At 40.9% G+C, this 23,309-nt stretch overlaps 1 protein-coding gene across 5 annotated transcripts in view; it reads right to left on the minus strand.

The window, feature by feature from the left end:
• fmnl1b (formin-like 1b) overlaps positions 1-23,309 on the minus strand; it is a 53,364-nt gene that overhangs the window by 13,353 nt on the left and 16,702 nt on the right. For 4 of the 5 annotated variants that reach the window (XM_088622668.1, XM_088622667.1, XM_088622670.1 and 1 more), the window contains exons 2-11: positions 14,904-14,987; positions 12,195-12,278; positions 11,754-11,827; positions 10,913-10,996; positions 9,238-9,381; positions 6,318-6,426; positions 5,578-5,654; positions 4,888-4,981; positions 1,481-1,555; positions 814-924 (exon numbers count right to left, since the gene is read on the minus strand). In XM_088622668.1, coding sequence (XP_088478794.1) covers positions 814-924; positions 1,481-1,555; positions 4,888-4,981; positions 5,578-5,654; positions 6,318-6,426; positions 9,238-9,381; positions 10,913-10,996; positions 11,754-11,827; positions 12,195-12,278; positions 14,904-14,987 — 936 coding nt within the window. The remainder of the gene's footprint in view (positions 1-813; positions 925-1,480; positions 1,556-4,887; positions 4,982-5,577; positions 5,655-6,317; positions 6,427-9,237; positions 9,382-10,912; positions 10,997-11,753; positions 11,828-12,194; positions 12,279-14,903; positions 14,988-23,309) is intronic. The other variant, XM_088622671.1, reaches the window with a different exon arrangement.

Consider the following 23,309-nt stretch of genomic DNA (forward strand, 5'->3'; position numbering starts at 1 on the left):
GGTGCCAGTTTTGGCTTTGGAAGGTATCCTAGCAAGAAAAGAAAATGTCATGGAACGACAGTGGCTAGCCTTTAACGACAATACTGACAAACTGACAATAAGGAAAAGGTCATCTAAATCTGTATAACAAGGTGGGATTATCCAAGGGCTTGCCACAAGGGGGCGATGCTGGGGTGTTGCAAGGGATGCTCAGTAAAACTGGTGAAGTGTTTAAGAAACTTATTTTGGTGTGGTGTTTGGTGGAAAGAAGTGGGATAGGAAGGGGTTGGCTTCCTCCCGAAACATTGGTAAAAACGCCTTGAAAACCCTGGCATCCTGAAGGACTCCTATGGCCTCCTTTCATTTCACACTTTGTCTTTGCTTGCAAAATTTTATCACTGCATTAAAGCAAGATTTTGGAATTTTCTTATGATTTGCAACTTATCTAACACTTTGAAAAGACACTGTCCTTGACCAGGGCAGGGCTGTGCTGGACCCCAAATACCTTCTTCAGTGTTAGAGGGCTTCTAACTTTCTGACAATATTTTTCAATAATTCGCGGGTTTTGAAATCCCAAAGGGCCTGTTTAAACCAACACCTGCTTTATGGCAGGAGTCTCTAGCTCGTCTTTTAGCACCATGACATCTCCTAGGCCTTGCAATGTCTCAGTTGCAATACTGATGGACCTCAGTGCAGTGGATTCTGTGGATCACTTTACATTACAGTAACACTGACTTCAGACATAAAGAAATGTTGAATGGTTCTGGTAAGTGAAGATTAGAAACCTTCTACAGTGTTCTTCAAGTCCTTGTGACATGAGGAGCCGTTTCTCACCTCCAGATACTCATCCAGGCCGTGGTGGGTGAACTCATACTGTAGGTGCACCCGAAAGTTCATGTTCTCCACAGAATGGACCACAATGTTGATGAACTGCATACAGGCCACCTGGAGAGACAGGAGAGCAAGCTGTCAGACCATACTCAGGCAGTTTTAAACTGCGCACTGAACTTAAGTATAGAATGTAATTTGTAAATATTATTGAATACACTGCAAATGTTAAATTAGTAGCTCTATATAAACATGATTTTAGAAATAAAATAAGGAGTTTGGAGTTCTGAAGTTCAGATTAAGTGAGTTGCAACACGTTTCCATGTTAATGTAATATTTTCAGTAATTAATCAGTTTCTTTGCTTAACATTCACACACTACTGCAGTTTTGACAGATGACTTTGTGAAAATCCAGTTTTTAAGCACAATTTGTTTCTTACCTATTTATCAAGAATTGCTGCTGCCCATTAATTTCATACAGTATTCTTTCAATTATATACCATATAATGATTAATTTAGTCAATTTAGTCATCAGTTCAGTGCTAGGATTAACACCAAAGTCCATCTCAGACTGAAAAAAAATAAAACCCTATAGGATCTCAGCATCGTTAATTCCTAAGACTTTATTTATTTATGGGAAGTATTGATTTCTCTCCGTATGTGAGATACTTACCATGAAGTCAATGTTGCTGTCTTCATTGCGGAAGTACTCCATGAGTTTCTCAAAACGGTTCTTCTCTCCACACACCTATGGGACATGCAGGGAAACACAATGCATTAGAAAGATACAGAGTGTGCAGACTAGTGGCCATTCACCCCATCTGTGTTTATTTGTTAGAGGTAAATTATTTCGAGAATTTTATCCTCCTGTTTCTTGTAAGAAGAGAAGGTACAGTATCAACTGTGTCAACAAGGCTGAGAAGCTTGTTGAAGACTCCCACATCCCTGTGTAATGAATCATCTTCATTATCTTCTTTTTTAAGACTGAAAAGGTTTTTTAGTGTGGGAATCATCAGTATATTGATTTCTTCCTGAAAGCTTTGACATACTGTATACTGAGAAATGTGGAAATAAAAGCAATGGAAATACTGCAAAAAGAATAGGAAATTGCTGCCGTACAGAGAATTCAAGCAAGAAAAACTGTTAATCTAAAGTCTTAAAGGCTGATGATGCCAGTCGATTACAAAGTAAAACTTTTCTGAAAACTTTACAAAGTGACAAGAGCAGGAATGTTATTAAGATTGATTTTTGGATTCCTTCCAGAAATGACTAAATGGGATTCTGGGATTGTTCTGATGAACTCCTTCTCCAAGGCTTTACCTGTACTGACCACAAGATGGAAGTATTGACCAGTTTGTAATGGCCTGTCGTTTCAAATGGATTACTTTGAAAATTCAATGTGACCATGTGTTGCACAAGAAACAAGTAGTCATAGAACTGGACCACAACTTTCTTTTACAGCTCAGTTCCTTTACAAAGAATGTCCAGACTGTATTTTGCATCAAAGATGACGTGCACTTCAGATAAGCACAATATTTTGTGTAACTTCAGAGGTCAGGAACACATTGTGGTACAGTATATACAGTAAATTCTTATTCTTAAAGGTTCGCATGACTTGTTAGAAAAATATATTTGTGAATCCTTATCTTTGGCTGGAATCAAGAATAAGATTGCTTTCACAGCAACTTGAAGATCTGCTAATTTTCTCAGCCACACTCTCTCTATCCCCATCTCTCAGGAGAAATGAGGCAGAAACTTTGAGGTTTCCTAGGCCTCAGTAGTTTCGGAGTTAAGGGCATGAGTCCTGGTAGATACACACACACGCACAGACACACCATGAATAATACAGCATGACTGCCTGCCAGTTGTGCCCTGAACAATGCCCACGCGCTCTGCTCACCCCACACTGCGAAAATGCGATCTGCCCTGGCACACCCACAGCTGCCACGCGGGCTGCGCCACTCCCCCTCTTCGCTGGCTGCCTTCCAGCAGCGGGACTCACATTGCCCACATTTTTCAGGAGGGTGCCCAGGATAGATGCCAGGAGGTGTCAGTTATCCTGCACTCTTGCCCGATTCCCGGGAAACACAACTGTTTGACTGGGCTGAAATCAATACCATTTCCATTCAGTGTGTGATATGGAGGGAAAACAGCTCATTTGTGACCTTAATAACAGGCTTTTCAAGGTCAGTCCTTGATGCTGAGTTTATTTTTATCGCTCTGAGAAGCTCTGAAAGATAACTTTAATAGAAGCCACTGCCAAGACTTTATTTTTTCACAGTTTTTACAGATAAAGCCCTATAAAATATCTGAAAACTTATAAGAATCAAATATATCATAGGAACATAAATTATTTTTTCAGTGTCTTGAAAGAACTGTCAAGTACAGTACTGTCACGAGTCAAGTGTTTATCACTGCTCATTACTGTAAACACTAATGAAAAACGTGAACAGATTGATTCCCGGTTTAAAATATATAACATAGACTTGTAGAACTTAATCAGTCTTGACCAAAAGGGATAAAAGAGATAAAGGAGGGACTTGATATAAGTACTCAAGTAATGAAATAAGGACCTGGGGCTGTAAAAAGTCAAGAAGAAAAGTAGGATCAGGAATCATTTCAATTTAGGGTAGCAGGTATCTGGAGCAAGATGTCCTGTCATACTGTTAAAGTAAATTGTTGAAGAAATAACTGGATGAGACCCTCTGATCACGAAACAAAGTGGTCAGATAACTTCATGTTGTTTGTAACCTTGCTTCTTTTGTTTTGGTCTCACTCATCACAATGTGTGGTAATAGTGAAATTACAGACAATCAGATCTTGGAAACTACACGTTGCTGCATTGGTAATGTGTGAGCAACAGCAGGACATAGAGAGGATACATAAAGCAGACCCCTTGGGTGACAAATAATTCCAAAGTTTATGAAGTCTTTGAAATGAGGGGAGTATTATTTTGTTCTTCCAGGTGAAAAAGGAAAATACGTCAGGGGCCGAGATGCAAGTGATGTAGTTAGGAGTTAAAACTGTCTGTTACTCTTGGATGGTTATATTGCCAAGGTAACCCACCAATCAAAGTTACAGTGACTTATTATGTTAATGCAAGGGAATTTTAGTTTGTAAATTAAAGAGCAAAGTGAAATGTGTGTATCCCGAGTAAATGCAAGTTGTTTTAGAGTTTTTAAAAAGTCCTAGTTTCAAAAAGGAAATAGCATTAAAAATAGCTCTCCCACTTGCAGCTTGAACACCTCCCTGTCGGTCCCCATCCTGACCAAGAGCTCTTCCCACCTGCTCGTCTCTAATTTGGGTCTGGAAGCAGCCCTGCCTGGGGACAGCTGACCTCCACTGTAGGAAGGAGGAGGTGGCAGGAGGGCTCAAGATGTCAAGGCGTGCACGTGCCATTCCCCTTCGTTTTGGGAAAGCCCTCTCGTACTGAGACAGGCGTGCAGATGAACAGTTGGGGGCGGGTGCCTGAGATTGGCAGCAGCCCCAGAGTTGGCAAGGAATGAGCAGAATGTTAACCACCCCATTCCCAGCATGCCTCAGGCTCAACGCCCAACACCCAGCAGCTACTGTGCAGACACAAGAGCAATGTGAGATTACAGCGTGTGCAGCTGAGAGGCCCTGCAGGAGGTCCTGTGGGCTGGCTCGAATCGCGGTTTCCTAATCCTGTGATCACTTCTTCTCCACGCTGTGCATTGCAGTACTTTAAGTCAGCTGAACGTGAGGATTATTTGGGGAAATGTAGTGTGACTCTGGTCCCGTGAATCCGTTATGTCTTCTCATTTTCTTTCAGCTTCCTTCAGTGAACAGTTGTCTTGGTTTTGTTTAGCAAACTGTTCTCATTTCAATCCCACAGGCTAGAAATTAGAATGAGTGTTTGGTCTCAGATCTTACCTCACTGTAGTGCATTGACTCAAACACTAGATTCCAGGAATAAAATTCTGCCTCAGTGTAAAACTAAGAGGCAACAGCTAGGTAGCAAATTATGCACAATGCAGGGCTCTGTGAAAGGAGGGAACCATTTATTGGGCGGTTCAAAAAACTCCTATTAAGTGCAGGGAAAAAAGAAAATCTCCTGACCTCTTTAAAGTTGTCAAAGGCCGCGAGAATGATGTCATGTCCTCCTCGTACCAGACACACTGCTGCCAGCAGCTCCAGAACCAGGGCCTTTGTCCTGCAAAAGGGAAAACAATGGATCAAGCCATCAACCAGTCAAACAGAGGCACACAGACAGGCAAGCTGACAATGAGCCACTGCTGCACAGACACTGAAGAAACAGAGAGACAGAAAGACTGGAGATGGAGAGAAGGAAACGGAGAAGTTTACAACATAAAAAAGAAAGACATAGTGACTGCTGAGCGAGGAAGAAATAACAAAAACACCATTACGTTAAATGCAAATCATGAACACATATATATATATGAGTTATATATTTCACACACCACTGTACTGTATATAGGTCTGAAACTTTCTAATATCTATACTTTTTTGCTGTTAGAAAAGTTTGCTAACTTTTGTTAAAAACTTTTACATCATTTCCAATTCAAATGTTATCAACAGTTCTTTACAAAACTGAAATGAAATTAATTTACTAGTTTTTGCATTGAGCATGGTGTTAAAATGAAATCAAAAGGCAATCAAAGAAATTTGTGTTAATAAATAAGAGATATGTGCTCCCACAAAGTGAGTGGCAGGGCTCTTTGCTGGGATCCTAGCTTAATTTCCAAGTGTTACTTGGCTTCAGTGTCACAGCAAAACAGAGACACTCACCTGGGGTTTTTGTTGTTGAGACTCAGGGTGATCTCATTCACACACCGCGGGTGGGTCATGACCAGGTTAAATCCGGACTAGGGAGGAGATGAGACAATACTGTCATTGAGCAAGACTGTCTTGAAAATAAAGGGGAGTTGGACGAGGTTCTGTTAAACTTGGGATACATAGATCAGCCGTATGAAGAATAACTTTGTCACAACACGTAGAAAACACAGAGAGGGGACACATTGGGCCTGTCAAGGTTATCACAACACTATCATAGAGGACAGGTGAGGAAGTCTCTGACCCTAATTCAGGAGAAACAGGGTCACCAGTGTTTTTTCAACCTTCCATTCATTGATAGACTGGTATGGGAGCAAGAGCCATCCAGAGGAGACACAATAAAAGTAGTCAGATTCCTGAAAGGTTTCTGTCAATCTCAACTGTTTAGTGTTATGAGGACAATAAGCTTCTAGCAACCAAACGAGCATCAAATGGCTTTCTCTTGATTGTGACCCTTATTTTTTTCAGGTTCTTATGGCACACTGAACAGAGTCGATTCGATAAATGTCATGGTATCCAGACACCTAAAGCAGAGCATTTTTAAATCCAATGAGACTGACTTCAGTAAAGAGCGGAAAAAGACCTAATTAAGAAATCGGGTTAATTAAATGAGCCTAGATCATTAAGAATGCTGTTAAAATGAGAGGTTCTGAGGCCCGTGGAGGGTGGGGTGTGGTTAGGGCGAGGGAGTGTACCTGGTAGTTCATGATGGCACGCAGACACATGATGCAGACGTGCACGTCATCCTTCTGACTGACGATGCGCGAGTTCCGCAGGGCCTTCCTGCTGTGTAGAGAATTGAATCTGCCAGGAGACAGACAGAGAATGAGACAGACACTCACAAGCACACCAAGTCCCACAATGAACATTCACTGACATTTATCTCCCAGGAACCACAGCCCCAATATACTTCACTGCAGCTCGATCACCATACAAGTCATCTAACACTGAAGTGAAGCACCTGTCCTTTCTGAGGGAAACAGGCCAGTTGTGGGAATAGCCCAGTGATTGCATGGACTTAATTAAGATAATTAATTATGGGAACTGAGAAGTGTTAGGATCTTAAATGATAGACTGTGGATTGCATTGTAAATCAAAACAAATGTTTTGATTAAAATATAAGCAGTGATGAAAGCTTAGCTCAAAGAGTAATTTTGAGCTGTGATTGTCTAACTTTTACTGTTCTCTTGCCAAACCAATTTTACATGTTGTGCATGATCCTCTTTGTCTCACTGTGAATTATCTGTCTAAAATCCTGTCCTGAGAAGACAAATGGAAGAAAACTGGCATAGAGCAATGTCCTAAGTCTTGTTCTATTTTTATGCTTTCCTTTTTTGATTCCTAACTAAACACGTAAATCAACCTTGACATGACACTCTAATAATAATAAAAACCAAAGCTATGTGACATTAATTTAAAACATGTTTTTTCAGTTTCTGTTTTGACATTGCAGACATAAGTCACCAGATTTTGCACAAGCATAGGTACAGACATGGGCCTAGTTTGACTTTAACGTGTTTCCTCTATTCCTTATTCAGTATCCGGCAATGAAAGAAAAACAGCAGACAGATAGCTCTCCTTATATGATTGTAGGGTTTCATCCACAACGTACCCTGCCTCTGGGTGTTCCTGTCTGTCTTGACTGTGTGATTCAAAGTGGAACCATTAGCAATGCCTGGAATAACCCCACCCATAACCGAAGAGTACCAAACACCCCCCCCCCCCACAGGAGGGCTCCACACACATCACAGCACACAACAATGACAGCTACTGGCTATATGGAAAAAGCTTTACTCCTGAAGTTTCTGCTGGGTTCAATTACAATTCAAAGGAATTTGGTGCCAAATCCCTTCATTTTCCTGTTTCACAAAAAAAAGCTTGATCACAGTTGTCTTTGTGCTGAGTTCTATTTTATTAATACCCGTTCCATGCTTAGGGCACAGTAAACATTTTTAAAGTTCAAATTTTAGTTTATAGATTGAAAAATGCAGAAGTCTCTGAACAAGAATTACTTAAACAGCTTCTCATACGAAGGCAAGAATTATTACTATTGTGCTGATAAAACTCACAGATCATGCTGCATATTTCCAGACTTTACATCATGGTTTTTCAATAATACTGTAAACTTTAGCTTGTTGCAAGCACATCCTATCTATGTGAGCTGGCTGGATCATGAGACAAGGCTCTACTCACAGGATTCACCCAGAGCCCAGTGATTCCTAGTCGTAGCCTTGTTACCTAGTGACTCTTACAGAACACCATCATACTGTACCATCGGTGGATAAGAAAGGGGATGTGAAGGGATTTTGAATCCAGGGTTGTTGTGATTATCACTGCACTCAGTTCTATGGTTAAGGCAAGCTGTGCAAACATTTTTCTCCTTTATTTTCATTGATCTAAATGGCCTTTACATCTACATAAAAACGTATTTGTCACAGCTAACAGTGTGAGTGGGGTGAGATTGGAGAAATTCTCACTGCAGACTTTAAACTAATTAAGAGCCTGATGCCAGCGTTGGCGTTTGACCTCAAGAAAGCAATACAGCCTATTATTTGATACGTAATTAGTGTGATTCTGAATGAAAGAAAGCAAAGAAAGGAAAAAAAACAAAGAATAAAATGAAAGGGAACTGAAACAAGACATGATGAAAAAACAAGATGGAAGAAGAAAACACATTTGTTTTTGTTGCCAATCAAACACTGTCCAGTTTTTCAGCAACTCTCCTTTTAGGGATTCACTTTTTACCTTCAGGAGCTGCGCAATGTTTGCACTCTTTGCCCTGCCCATTCCATTCCATTGTACTCACCATTACAGTGTGAATCCAATGCAGCAATAGAAAGACCAAATAGACACTTTCAAGGACAGTCAGACAGAATAACAGCCTGGCACTGACGCCTTGAAAACTTTTTGATCTAAAAAAATTCCTAACTCATGGACCACTGGAGGATGCTGGGCTGACCAATCAGAGCATCACTCTCTCTTTGTAGGGACAGTGATGAGCAATCGACATTTACAGATGATCTACATTAACACCAGTAGAAAATTGTGGTCACGATTGCTAGTAGGGTACACAGCTGGGCCAGTCTATCCTGCCTGGCATAGTTTTTGAGGCTGCTGGGAAGTATTCAAGCAGGTCAGAATCAAGCCCAGACTATGGTGCGGGTAATGGGAGGTGCTCAGGCACACTCCTGGAATATGAGCTCAGATGTTTCAGAGAAAATGTCCATCCTTTCAAAAGAAAAGCTGGATTTGTAGGCCACAGCTTCTCCCAGATTTCATTTTATCTTTTCTTTTCAGGTTTTGGGCTGTTGATTTTTGAGCTATGTTGAGCTCTTAAAGCCTTGATCTGGAAAGATGACTACATGTGCAATGAGTCCATCAATCAGTTCTAGCTCTATGAAGGAAGTTGAAAGACCTTGGTAGGTAAAACAAAAAACAGAAGACCCTGCAGCACTCAAAGACCCCAATATTTGATAACCCCAATCTAGTTAAATGTCTGGAACACACTATGGTAAAGAAATCCGACCTTTCCCAACCCAGACTGCTCTTACTAAGACTCTAAATGAAGGCATCAAGGTGGGGGCCAAGGCCTAGGGGTGCTTGGGTGGGACTCACCTGACGGTAAGGTGGCGGGAGGCTTTGGAGGCACCGTGGGTGGGGGAGTTGCCAGCGCTCCTGGTTAGATCCTCAACTGACCTCTCCAGATTCTTCCCTCTGTCCACCGTTGGCCCACCATTATCTACACTCTCCATGTCATACCTGTATATACAATGACCTAATCAGCACAGGCTGCAGAGTTTGGGACTGGTTCGCATAAATATTACAGATGTGTTTAAACCAGGGCCATCAAACTCAAGTGCCTGGACAGCTGAAGGTCCTCCTGGCTTGTTCTATCTCGTTCCTCACTGATTTAAATGGTCGGATCATTTGATTAACTGGAAGAAATGGAATTCTACTCTCTCTAATCTCTACTAGGGTTGCCACCTGTCCTGGTTCAGCCAGGATTGCCCAGTTTCTAAGGTACAGTAGATGTCCTGTGAAATCACCAAATCTTTGAGAAGTCAAGGTTTTAACCAGTGTCCTCTTTCCATCTGTCGCATGGTGCTTGTGCAAACAAACAAATTAGGAAACTTAAGGAAGCATTTTACCTTAAATACATCATCCATCTTTTCCTAAACTGTGCCCTGACACTTCTTTAATTCCTTTGACGTGTGCTTATTGGACATGCTGGCCAACACAGCTCTCATTCAATAACATTGCAAGCTCACAGTCACAAGGATCATGTTCCATTCTGTCTCATTTTAAATTTCGAGTCAAGACAGCCCACTAACACTTGAATAACAACTGATTTATGGCACATTCTACATTAGAACCAATGTCTTCTAGACTATGGCAAACAAACTGCACCTGGAAATCAATAATCAGTACATACCGTAGTTTATATCAATTATGCACAAAACTCACAACACAGGTGCAACTACCCTTTGATCCTTTTAGGCAGTGAAAAATTTGCTTTCTATCTTCTTATGGAAAGAAAGTGAATTTCTGAACAAGTTTGAAACAGCTCAGGTGTAGCAAATTCTACAGTGCACCTTCAATTTCTAAATAAAATTATTAAAAAAAAACATTGCAAATATTATTCAGATTCACAGCCTCATGTTCTCTGCTGTCTAAAAATTAAATTTATTTTACCTTCTGTATTGAATGACTTGTGCTCCAGTCTACTCCTGTCCTTACAATGTAATAAAGTAAAGGAGCTCCATCTCTGTGTACAATTCAATTTCAGTGTTTGATTTTTACGGCAGCTGCATTCCTTCCAGTTTGTGAAAAAATGATTGCAATGAACCCAATTTCACTCTAAGAATAAAAAATGTTACACTCACAGAATGAGTGTAATGTTTATATGCCTCTATTTCTGCATTTATTTAATTGTCCCTATGACCAGACTTCTTTCTTTCCACTGTGAGATTTAAAGGGGGACTAAAGTAACAGGTAAAACATATGTGCATGCTGTTCATTATTTATCAGTATGAGCTGTTCAGCTATTCTGATTACAGCTTTCAAGGTAGCTAGAGAGGACAGAAATACATCTTTAAAGCTGGCGGTTCACTGCATCAGCCTTGCATTAGAAAAACATCAGCAGCCTTACACTGCATTTTCTAGCTATAGCCCACTATATGGCAGGGGTTGGAGACAGAGTTAGCCCACTATATGGCAGGGGTTGGAGACAGAGTTAGCCCACTATATGGCAGGGGTTGGAGACAGAGTAGGAAGAAAGGTGGGTACTCACGTCACAGAACATTGAGCGAAGGAGAGGTATTCTACAAGAACATCCAGCCCTTTGTTCTCCTCATTGAGGAACTCCTGAGCCCACCTGAGGCGAGAGAGGAGAAGCTGTCAGACTAATTGAAACACTATTGTAACACATCTGGCTTTATTGCTTCCACACACAGCTTCTCCACTGAACATACTGTACAACATGCAGTGGATAGTGAGGTGTGTAGCAAGACATGTAAAGTAATATCCTCATTACTGCATTGATCTCTGCATTAAGATGAAATTATTCACTGTTGTTTTGGTTCCACTTTCCAGATACAATTCAATTTCCAATTGCGGACTCAAAATAAATTGCTGAGGTCTCCCGTGATCAAAAACGCAGAAAACTGGAAATGGTGGATGTGTCCCTAGCTGGAAAATAAAAATGACAGTTTCCCGCTGGTGTGATGCCAAGGGTGAAAATGCTCAGCAATAATATATTGGTGCAATAAATCGAAAGTAGCTTCATTTTAGTGACATAAACAAATCTGCAAGAGTGGGATGCGACTGGTTTTCTTGGCTGAGCCCAATTTTGTGTTGGTGTTTCTAGTGACTGGTTTAATTTTAACAAGGTGATTATTTTAAAAAGTGTTTTTAGAATGATGGTGATGTCGGGTTTAAGAAATGGGAGTCAGTAGATTTATCAGGCAACATTGAGGGAATGGCAAGGACAGAATCTAGTACATTTAGCAGGGTTTGAGGACTGTGATGAGGATTATTGTGAAAATAGTAACCCCGAAGGCACAGGGCATGTTGAGGACCAGCAGTGAGAAACCCTGTAGCCGGAGTAGATCCCACTCTGTCCCTCTGCTCACCCTATGTGGTTGGTCCGCAGGGAGATCTCCAGCTCCCTTAGCACTTGAGTTGATTCCTGCACTCTTCTCTTGAACTGGAAAATAGATCAGAAACGCAGCAGAGGTTAGGTTGGTGGAGGTCTGCAAAACCGATATTCAGAAATACTGCAGAAAGCCCCAGAGTTATGGCGGCAAACAAGACTGACTTTAATCTCAGCCTTGTTTTGCATATGTTTAAAATGCTTTCAGTTAGTTCATTTAGGGAAGAATGTTGAAAAAATCCTGCAGTGCCCCAATCTATTCCATTTCAGGTCTATAGATTGATCATATCTTTAATTGTTTTGTAAGTTAATACTTAGTTTGCTGTGGAATGAAAACACTGGCAAAGACCAATGGTGTTTCACATCTTCAGTACAGAATAACTCCATCCCTGTGATCCGAGTCCCTGCTCTTTCCACTCACCTTGCGACTGACCACTCCCTGGTCAAGGAAACTCTTGATCTTCAGGAGGTAGGCGGACGGCGGGTTCTTGACCTGGAAGCGCTCCTGTGGGGGGGGAATGGAGACATGCATGAGGTGGGGAGGTGTCTGTTAAAGAAACCCTTCAGCTCATAGCAGCTGATGCAATTTCCATTATGTTTCCCTTTTTTCACCATGGCTTGGGCTTTCACAGTGCTTCAGGATACGATCCAAGGTGAAATGCTAACTGTATCGTTCAGTGTTTATGGTCTGAATTACTGTTATGATTACTGGTAGTCGGTGGTATCAGCAGACAGGCTGGACTACAGCTTAAAGTCCACTATACTGAGACTCAGGTTTTTAACCAATAAAAAATAATGATAGGAACAAGTAAAGGTTTATTCCATGCTGAAAAGAGAAGAAAAGAAACACAACATTTCATTTGTGAAGCCTTCTTCAGGTGTAAGCCTAGCCAAAACGTGTTCTTCGTTTTGTAGACGATGATGGGGTTATAAGTTGCTTTGAACCTTTTCAAATTCATTCTGATTGCTGTATAATATTATATTTTACCATATTTTATATAGCAATGTATTATTCTCTTGGACATTTTTAATTGTATTGCATACATAACTGAGTTAAGATTTTCTTCTTTTGTAAATTGTATTCATGTACAATTTTGCATACTTAATTTATGGTTTACATTTTATTTTGTTAAATATACTGTACTATTTTATTATACTAACATATGGTAGTATACCAGTTTAAGAAAACTGATATAAATTTTATGTTACTCTTAATCAACTTTGGGGGAAAGTATACAGTATTTTCAAATACCATAATTGATGTTATCAATCCTGCCACTTGAAATGTTCACTCATTTAGGAATGCAAAAAAAAACCCCAAAGGCAAAACATGTTACGTCATTACCTTCCATCGCTATGACAGCAACATGTACACAAACCTAAGCTCTGACCTTCATGTCAAAGGAAGTCAGCGAAACCTAACCACAGCAACCTCAGTTGCCTGGGTTACCGATAGTGTTGAGGCAATAATGTGAAGCACCTTTCAAAGACCTTTTTTCAAACTTTACCTCAAACTGAAAGAAAGCAGTTCCATAGTCTTTTGGACGAAAGGCGAATTCATCACCCACCAAAATGCAGACCTTTTAAAATCATGCAGAATGTTCTGAGAATGTAAAATTTACAATTGCTGACATATTAGTTTCCCTTTAATTAATTTACCTCCACAGGTTAAGTCTCACCTCTTAGGATAATAATTAATTCTGGAAGAGGTATTGTCAACAAATAAGTAAATGTTAATACAATGTTTTTGTTTAACAAATTAGTGAACAACTTTTTCAGGTACAGCACTCCAGTTGAAGAAATACTGTATGCATTGGTGCCTGAAGGGGACCCTCCAGTAGACACATAATGTACGCTGGCTCATCGTCAACATAAACTACTACCATTTCAGCTCAGATGTCAACCACATGTGGGACAACTAAGGCCTTGTTCAAAATGAATGCACTGATCACGAGAAATAAGTGATTACTATACAATATGTGTATGCTTGTGCATGTTTGACTGACAGGCAAAGCACTTTAAGCCTGCACACTCACACAAGCCTTCAGCACACTCTTGCACAAAGTCCTGTCTATATACACAAATGAGAAATAGTACATCTACATTGATCAAATATCAATCCTGGAGTTCACTCTCACACTGGAAACTGCCAAGCAGGCCAGGTAGCTACAGTACCAGTTACTTAAGATAACCAAACATTTTGATAATGAATTGGCTTCATCACTTTGTTCTCCTCCTCACTGGTAGCTGATGTGTGGGGAGCATATTGGAACACTTTGGCCGTTGTTGCATCATCCAGTTGGATGCTACACATGAGTCCTTTAAAGCCCCTTGAGTGGAGTGTCCAGGAAAGTGCTATATAAGTGCAATGAATTATTTCTATTCTTAGTTTTCAAGGCAGGACTGAGGCACTGCTGTGATTTTTCATTTAGCATTCGCTAAGAAATTTTTACAAGGAGGGCAAAACAGATTGAAGTCCTACTTGCATTATGCTCAAACAGGGTGGGGGAAAGCTAGACAGGCCACTGCTGTCATTAACTAACTGATTTGCTGAAGAAGCATGAAGAAACGTTAAGGCTTCTTTCAGCTCAGCTCAATCAATAAAGAATTAAAAGGAAGCAACTCTGTAAGGATACATGCCTCATGATCAGTATATAAAGCAGAGAGTCTAGAATGAACCGTAACAAAGTATAATTCCTTAAGTTAAATATGTGAAGACTTGACCTTAGAGGTCTCTGGCAGGGAAACTGATGGATGTGGATTCTCTAGGCAGCATCAGAGTTCTCCAGTCAGTCACCTCTCAGTTGAGAAAAATCTCTCAAGTTTCATGATTTTTTGTTTGCAGTTGCCAAACAGGATAATAGATGAAAAGGCAACATGGTGTCAGAGCTGGGTATGTTACATCTGGGGAGGGATTTGGGTGTGTCTGTGGCTGGAGCATCCTGCCAAGCACCTTACACCACCAGTTTTCAATTTCTCTTAGTAGCACGAGGCTGCTCAAGTAACCTATATGCACTAATCCCTCAGTGGGACTAGAGTCACATATGGAAAGGCAAGGCAAGTGTATATTTTTTTGCACTGTATGGTATGTTGTAATTTGAAAGAAGCAGGAGAGTCCATCACCATTTACCTGATCGCACACCAGCTCCCATTTCTTCTCATTGTCGTACTGGCTGAGGAGCTTCATCTTGTCAGGCGGCAGGTTCATGGAGTTCTGTGAAGACAGATGGGAGCACCGCTGTTTAGAAACCATATGGTGCAACTTCTCTTGTCCCTAATTTTAATTTGCTGACACAATCCAGGTCAGCTTCTGTAAACTTGACATATCATGATTTCACATGCACCTTTGAGTACGTTACAATGATTGTACAATGATTGAATGAATTGGAGCATATGAATTAGCAAATAAAATATAGATACACATCTCTAGTCCTTTTTAGCCAGAATTCAGAAGGTTTTTTGTATCACTCAAAATAACCAATAGCTGAAAAAGTGATCCAGAGTTTGAGGTACAAAATCTGAAATGAAAATGAATTCATGAAAGGGGTCTCAACCACAGTGTCTCTAGTGAGAAACTGACCAGATAGCTACAGTATATCCTCAAGGAGCAATTCCACGCTGAATTTGTCATTGCCTTTTTGCACTTTTACCATAGACATATCATTCATCCTTTAGAATGGTTAACCACTCTGACATTATGCTTTGCTTTACCAGACCGCACATCAAAAATGGTGTACCACAGCAACCATTAAAGCATGTTATAGTACTCTTTTGGGTCGGGACAGTAAGGCAGAGTTTGGGACTGCTGAACCTGCAGCATAAGAGGGGGGAAATCATGGTGAAGGTGCAAAAATAGGATACATTATTCATTGTAAACTTTCATGTGGGCACTCATGACCAATACCTGCTTCCAACATCCAAAATGCATCGGGCTTGACCCCTCCTTGACAGAGGTGCCCTATAGGGAAGGTATTGGGCCCTTGAAGACAGTTCTGAATCTGGCACCTGTGTGAGACTAACACCTTACCTAATTGCCCAGTGGTTTACTTGATCGTGAGTCATGATACTGCTCTCCACTCTCCTTGGGATCTATGACCATTCTCTTTAATGAATCATTAGCTGTCCAGGCAGTTACCATTAAAAAAGAACAGCCTGAAAATGGAGGTTGGCAGCAGGGGATTTGTTGTTTTTTATTTATTAATGATGAATACAGTCTTTGCACAATCTGCCGTCTTTGAAGTTCATTATTCCCCACAGCAGATAAAAGGATTCCTCAAGGGATTCAAATGCAACTGAGAGAGTTTCAACACACTTTGGAGCCTAGAAGCAAGACGATGGTGTTGAATTAATGACAACAACAGTTTTTTTTATGGGAAAGACATGAGAGATTACAATTATAAAGTATATACAAATTCAATAAATCTCGATTCCTGAAATTAGAGAGTGTGCAGGAAAGCGTACAGTAGGATGGTAAAAGATATTATACATGACACACTGGCCATGAAATCGAAAATTGAAATCAAAGATAAACCAATGAGTGCTCTTAGATTTCACTTGGAAAAACGCTGGTTATTTTGCCTAACTCTTATGTACCAAGGTTATTCTGTAGTTTCATTCTGTTGTCTTTTTTGCCTAAACTGTCTTGTACAGATAGTTACAGCACTGCAAAGATAAAGAAATGTTGTAACATGATTCTTGCCTCTATTGCATGGATGAAGACAATCCCTGGTTGCCAAACCTCAGTTTGTTTAGTGTTACTAAAGCACAAGGCTTCCTCCATTACTTAAAACCGGAAATACAATGGAAACCTATCTTTCTTATACCCTCTTCCTCGCCATCAACATGACAGGAGAAGTCATCTCCAATCTGTTTCCGGTAACACCACCGCCATCTCGCCCCCAACGCCAAAACACAAGGTATCTTTCTGTACAGAGTGAACAGGCTCTCATCTCGCTTCCTCCTGCTTGCTGTTCGTTATGACATTTCCTGTTCAAATGCTGAACAAAAAGGTGATCTTATAAAATGAAAGACCACAGCCCCAAGTCCTTAGCCTGCAGCTGCACCAGTAACTTCTAAAGCAAAACAGGCTCTCAAATGCTTCTTTGTGAGGCTGTTATTTCTTTATCATCTAACCTCCTTGGGATTTGAGTTTATCCTCCACATAGGATCCAACCAGCACGTGGGCATATGTTTTAATATCTACATTGCTTCATGTGATATATTATTCGTGAAGAGTTCCTTCTGTGTTCGACAATGAAAGATGCAGAAAGTGAATACTTTATAGAGCGAAAATGTATAACATTAAATGAGGACCTCAGGAGAAGCTTAGAAAACACCATGATAAAGATATTCAACTGTAGATATACAGTAAGTATAGGCAGTGAGCAAGCTCGTTCACTGATGGATTAAATGTCAAAAATGTAAAGTCCTGGTTTTCTGCAAAGCTGTGTCATCAGTACCAGGGACACAAGACGGGGAAAGAAAAAAATAAATAACCTGTCTAGGAGTCACTGTGCACAACTGATATTAAACTTGAACGGAAATAACTCAACCAGTCATGCTGGTAGGCCTCCTGGAAAATGGCATTACCATGGCACATCAAGAATCAGACTCAAGGTTTTTCTTCAACATCACAAGCTCAAGCCTGGGCCATGAGTCAGCTGTGAAAGGTGTGACAGTGGTGTCAGTGCCACTGGGGCTGAGTGTATATTAGTCAGCCAGGGTCCTCTCACCTAGAAACTAATACAGGTTTTAAGACAAGACTTCAGCACAGCTCAATTATTGATTACTATGCATTTACATCTTGACAGTACTGGATTAGTGCAAGGGACTCCTGTGATGCTTTCCAACAATATTTCCTGCTGCAGGGTGGGAGATGTGACACAGGGAGGTGAGACTGGGAAGGCTGATCTGGTTGTGTTCTGCTCTCTGGGATGAAGTTAGGTTTAACAGCACACAGGCAAAGCTTTTCCAAAATATAACTCTCATGTTTGGTGTTGGACTACAGTTACTTGAACTGAGACGTTGTTCAAGTTCAGCTTTTCCGTTCTTGAGAGCCTCCTCTTCTCTGCTCTGAAAGTGAGTAATAATGAGCAATGATGAAGTGACGGATTGCTTAGTGATAATCACATCCTTTTTTGGTCTCGCTGCAAGGATTGAGAGCTGTCCTGACATAAAATCTATTAGTCACATCTCAATCACAGGCCAACACTTTTTGCAAGAGTCATTGCAGGAAAAACCATCAAATTAATTTCCGCAGAAATGTTTATTGTAGGATAATGCAGTATAAAAATCGATAGGGAATGCATTCAATTTTGCACTGATAAGAATAATGAACATTAATAAGTGGGCTGTGTCATAAGGTGGAGGACTAGCCTGAAATCAAGAGAAAAGCTATCAAGACATATACAAACTCCACATTGCAACCTACTTGAATTACCCTTATACTACTTTTTAATCATACGAAATGAGCCTGATAGCAAACTTACTGTGCATATATTATTTACTCCAAACCAACCAAGCTGAGAGGATGTGAATCAAAAGCTGGTGGAATTAGAGGAATGTTCAACGCTGTTTGAAGGAAGGGGGGGAGGACTGCACTGCGAATATTTCAGAACCATGTGGAATACAAACCACATTCTGTTCAATTTGTTCTTGCAGGGGAAGAGTGGGTCCTTAAATAATATTATGGACGGCAAGTGTAGAAGATTTACATTGGAAAACAGGGGTGTATCATGTACAACGTGTGTTCAGATTGAGAGCACTGTACAGAAACACATGTAGAGTTAACAAAGTATCACAGTGAGACTAGCGACTACAGCACAATTGTGGTGATTCATTAATGTCCTGTTGTGGAAAGAGAGTGCAGCCAAAGGCTTGCAGCATCTACAGCCTTGAAAAATGTGGAATTGATTTTAAATCACATCTTAAAGCAGTCACACATTCTAATCTTGCTGATTTTTCTAATGCATAACTTCCAGAAAACTTCTGACATCTATTCTCATTGCCTTTAATCTCTTCACTATTTTTAGTGCACTTTAGCAGAAAGATACTTTTATGAAAACCCTGCACTGTCACTGAAGAGTTCTTTGTGTTTCACAATATGCTGCAGTCTCCTTGATGAATTATTACTCCTTTCCTTATGGTCAATGTTTTTAGAATCCCTCTCTGTCAACTGGCCAGCAGTGGGACGCAGTCTCCCGGTATGCGAAGTTGTGAATGAGTGCCGCACTGCGTCCAGCTCCTGCAGCCATGGAAGTTTGTCCCGGCGCCCCTGAGACACGTGATTTGGGTGCCTGTGTCTCTCTCTCTCCCTCTGGAACAAGCTCATTAATGCAGTGAAGGTGTCCTATATTTTATTTCATAGGTCGTGTACAAAAAAAAAAACAATCTATGCTGCCAATGCCTAGGGCTCTTTCTGTTCCCAAAAATAAGCAGCTCAGCACCCTAGAAGTAGCTAAATTTATCCTCTTCCATGCATTCATGATGCTGTTTGAAACTGGGGTAGGTGACAGGAGATTCACACTCAAGGACAAACATACATCCACGCCCAGTTCCTCTTAAAGTCGATTGTCTCGTGTTATATAACATGACATTCATCCCACTTCAAGTGCAACTGGCATTCGTAACCACCTAGTTATACACAAAATCCACCTTTTTACACCTGCAATGGAAAAGACAACGTGCCCTAGCTATTAAGGGTTTATTCTTTAGGTTCATCCTGAAAGCCAAAATATTTGATGAAAGGCACACATCCCAGTAAACCCATATGTCGTGAAATTAATAGCACATTCACATGTCATGTGAGGCTGAGGTTTGAAAATGTTCAGTGCAACTTCAAACTTTACATCCTTGTTTGATGTGAACAGACTTAAGATCTTAATGGAATCAGGAGAGAGAAGACCCTGAAAGAAGGAGTACAGATTTAGTTTTTTCAGACGTTTGTCTAGCCTTTATTAGAAAGACATGTATCCCTGGTAATTCAGTCAAACCAAAAGCCTGCTCCAGAGAGATGCCATCTCATCATAGGGCACAGACAAATAAGCCTAATTTAAGACTGATAATTAACCTAGACTGTATATCTCTGAAAGCATGGGGGAGACCCAGCACCTGGAAAAACACAATGAGGGAAGATACAGTTGGTCCCTGTCCTAGTTTACTGTGCCATCCCCTCCCCCACCTCCACCCATGCACACTAATCTGCTCTCAGTCAACAAACTCACATGCCACATTGGGCTCTAGTTTAAGAAGAGGGGGTAGAGCAGAAGGGTTGCGCAGTGGTGTAGTGGTTAGTATTGCTGCCTCTTAGCCCTGGAACCCTGAGTTCAATTCTGGACCTGGGGTACAATCTGCTTGGAGTCTGTCTGCTCTCCACTTGTTGGTATGGGTTGCCTGCAGGTGCTCTGGTTTCCTCCCACAGTCCAAAAATATGCTTGTAGGTAGATTCTGGGAAAATTGGCTGTGGTGTGAGCCCTGTGGTGGACTGGCATCCTGTCCAGATCAAATCTTTAATAGTACAGTGCAAAAAGTGGAACCATTTTCTTTGTGTGACAGTAATTTCACTTTCAAGCAGCCCTTTAAACGAAGCACAGCACATATATCGTAATATGTCCACACCTCTGGAAACGCTATAGGCCACAATATGTGTAGGTCATGAAACAGGATGTCAGTGTAAATCCTACAGTGGCCAAATCCCCACTGTGTTAGCTGCAGTCTGTGATGAGGACAGACCTGCTGCTGATGCACCCTCAGTTCCTCAGTATCTCAGAGTCCCTGCAGGGACAGTGATCTCCCTCTGTTAGCAAGCTGATTTGTGCCAACCACACACACAGCCACTCCTCTCCCCCACCAGAGAATCATCAAGGCCCAGTCTACAGCCTACAGCTGCATGCCTGAATAGAACTCTTCTCAGGGGAAGAAAAGAGGAGCCTGGTCACTTAATCTATCCATGACCATAACCAGTATAATCAGTCTTTTTGTTTTTGTAGTTATGGCAATGAACCCTTTTGCACTGCATAAAATGTATTCTATAGTATGTTGCTGTTGAGATGTGCACCTTAACTGAAGTCTATAGATTCCTGAAAGACATTTTATAGAAACTTTAAGTTGATCTTTTTCACCCCTGGATGAACACCCAAGGAAAAAAGTTGATCTAGACAAATCTTACTGACCTGGTGTTGATCAACTATTTTTACTGGGTTTACATTTGACCCTTTAAATGCGTCATTGTTTTGTCAGTATCTTATGTATTACAAACTTTGCTTTAAGGTTGACTGTGACACAACGTAACTGTACAGTGCTTTGATATGCTACTAAAGGGGCTACATGGCGTGCTGTATTTAGGAATGCAGATTAGATAGATTCAGTGCTGGATATAGCCAGTACAGGAAGTGTGTGTTGAGATGCAACAAGTTATCAGCCTCTCCTGCGTGCTGTATTGCCCACATGGCCTGACGAGGTGTTGCAATCTAGATATTGCTAACGACAGTCACATGGATCAACTGAGTTATCTTTTGTAACATTTTTAAAACTCGGGTTTGCATGCATTCAAAACAGGAAAAGAAGTGAAGAAACGCTTTATTGCTAGTTTTCAGATTTACCCAGTGCTGTCAGAGACCTGCGGGCTGCCAGGTAGGGTGGGGCAGCTCTGAGCTGCAGTGTGGGTGATGGGGTTTTTGGAGCAGCCTCGTTTAATGAGGAGAGAGGACAAGGTCCTCAAATGTGTCATGACCTCATCTTAGGTCCTCCTCCTTCTCCTCCCCACCCCCACACACACACACACTCAGTTTCCTGTCAGCAGCATTGAGATCTGTTTCCTGGGGTGGGGTGCAACTCAAAACTGTCTTGTCGTTCAGAAAACTCGAAAGGGAAGGGCAGGCGTGGTTTCACAATGCCACTTCCGCCTACTTTCATGCAGCTAAACAGTTGAGGCACAAGCATGGTTTTATAACGGTGTTTCATGGGGCGATTGCTCAAGCCCAAATGGACTCTGGTATGTGGGATTCCTTTCCAGCCGGCCTGGAAACTCACCCATTTTAAACCATTTTAAAACATTGTTTCTAATGCCACTTAGTCAGGTCATTTTATTAAAATTCAGATGCCCAAACATCCTGATCCAACATACATTTCCTTTACATCCATAAGACACTTCTACTGCACTTCTATTAGACATTAAATTAAAATTAATAGGTGTTAAAAACTACTTTATAACATGATTGAGACCTGTTTCAGTACACTCTTCTGCTGAAGACGCTGGACACACCCTAACAGGACAGCAACCTAATAACGAGAGTGTGGCTTTTCTTCAGATGTGTTCTCTTTCACAGCTAGTCCTACCCGAGCATGCTTGAGATGAACTTCAGTAGCACTGCATTACCAGCTTTATTGATCCTTAATATCCATATCGATCAGAAGCCGCTATTTGTCTCTGCTCAGGGGCTGATCATTGTTAACTGCAATCACTCTGACAGACAAACTGAGGTCTGGGTAATCCTCTTTACCTTCCAGAGTGACTTAATCAATGTTTTCCATTACAATGGATAGATGTTAATTAAATCTTTTGTTAGTGCAGTTCTGTCTCATTTTTGTTGTTGTTCAGGTGTGACACAGTATATTTCTTCCCCACCTCTTATGTGATTGTTCAGCCAGTATCTTCCATTTTAGTTCTGCTCTACTGTGTAACATATTGCACTGGGTATGTACAGTAAATCCCTTGTCATCCAAACTAGTGGGAATGGCCAGTAAATGTCAAGTGATTCTTGATGACTATAAAGGAGCAGCAGACCGTAATTGAGCAGTGTTAAAAGATTCAACAGGGACAGATAACGCAAATCAGAAGAAACTTAACTGCCTTGTGACTTCCAGAAATTAAAGGATGGGTGGATGAGTGTATAAACAAGGAAGAAAGTGCCAGCCACAAGTAAATGAGAAAATAATATCATTTGTTTGTACCACCGTAAAATTAAATTCCTCCTATCATAGAATCATATAGAAACACCTTTAGCCCATGAACAGACCACTCTGACATCTGCAGCACAGTGTTAAACACAAGGTGTCTTAAACATGTTGCCTTCTACACTCCAGCCCAGAACATACTGCTTTTCAAACCCGACATATTAAAGCTACATCACAACATCCAAGAAGCTTGACTCTTGAGTCCTTGGGATGAAGTTAACCTCACATTGAATATGACAATTTAGCAATGGACACCATATCTAAGATATGGGGCTGGGGCAAGTTTTTGTAAAAGCAGGTTTCTTTAACCCTGCAGAAATCCACTCCTAGAACACCGGATACTGCAACTGTCGTCCTGTGCTCCAGTAGAGCTCACATCATAAGGGGAACTGACTATGATGATTCATTGAGGTCTGGTGCAATTGAATCAGCTGGTTAATATAATGAACACATGTGCAACCCTATATTTCTGTATACAACTTCTACTTAGAAACCAGAAGGTATGTTACCTGCTTGAGTGATGATGGGTAACATTAAGCAGCTTTGCCATGGTGCTAAACCTGATTCTAACATTTCACACAAT

This window comes from Lepisosteus platostomus, chromosome 28 (genome assembly GCF_059453375.1).
Source record: "Lepisosteus platostomus isolate fLepPlt1 chromosome 28, fLepPlt1.hap1, whole genome shotgun sequence".
Taxonomy (NCBI): Eukaryota; Metazoa; Chordata; class Actinopteri; order Semionotiformes; family Lepisosteidae; genus Lepisosteus; species Lepisosteus platostomus.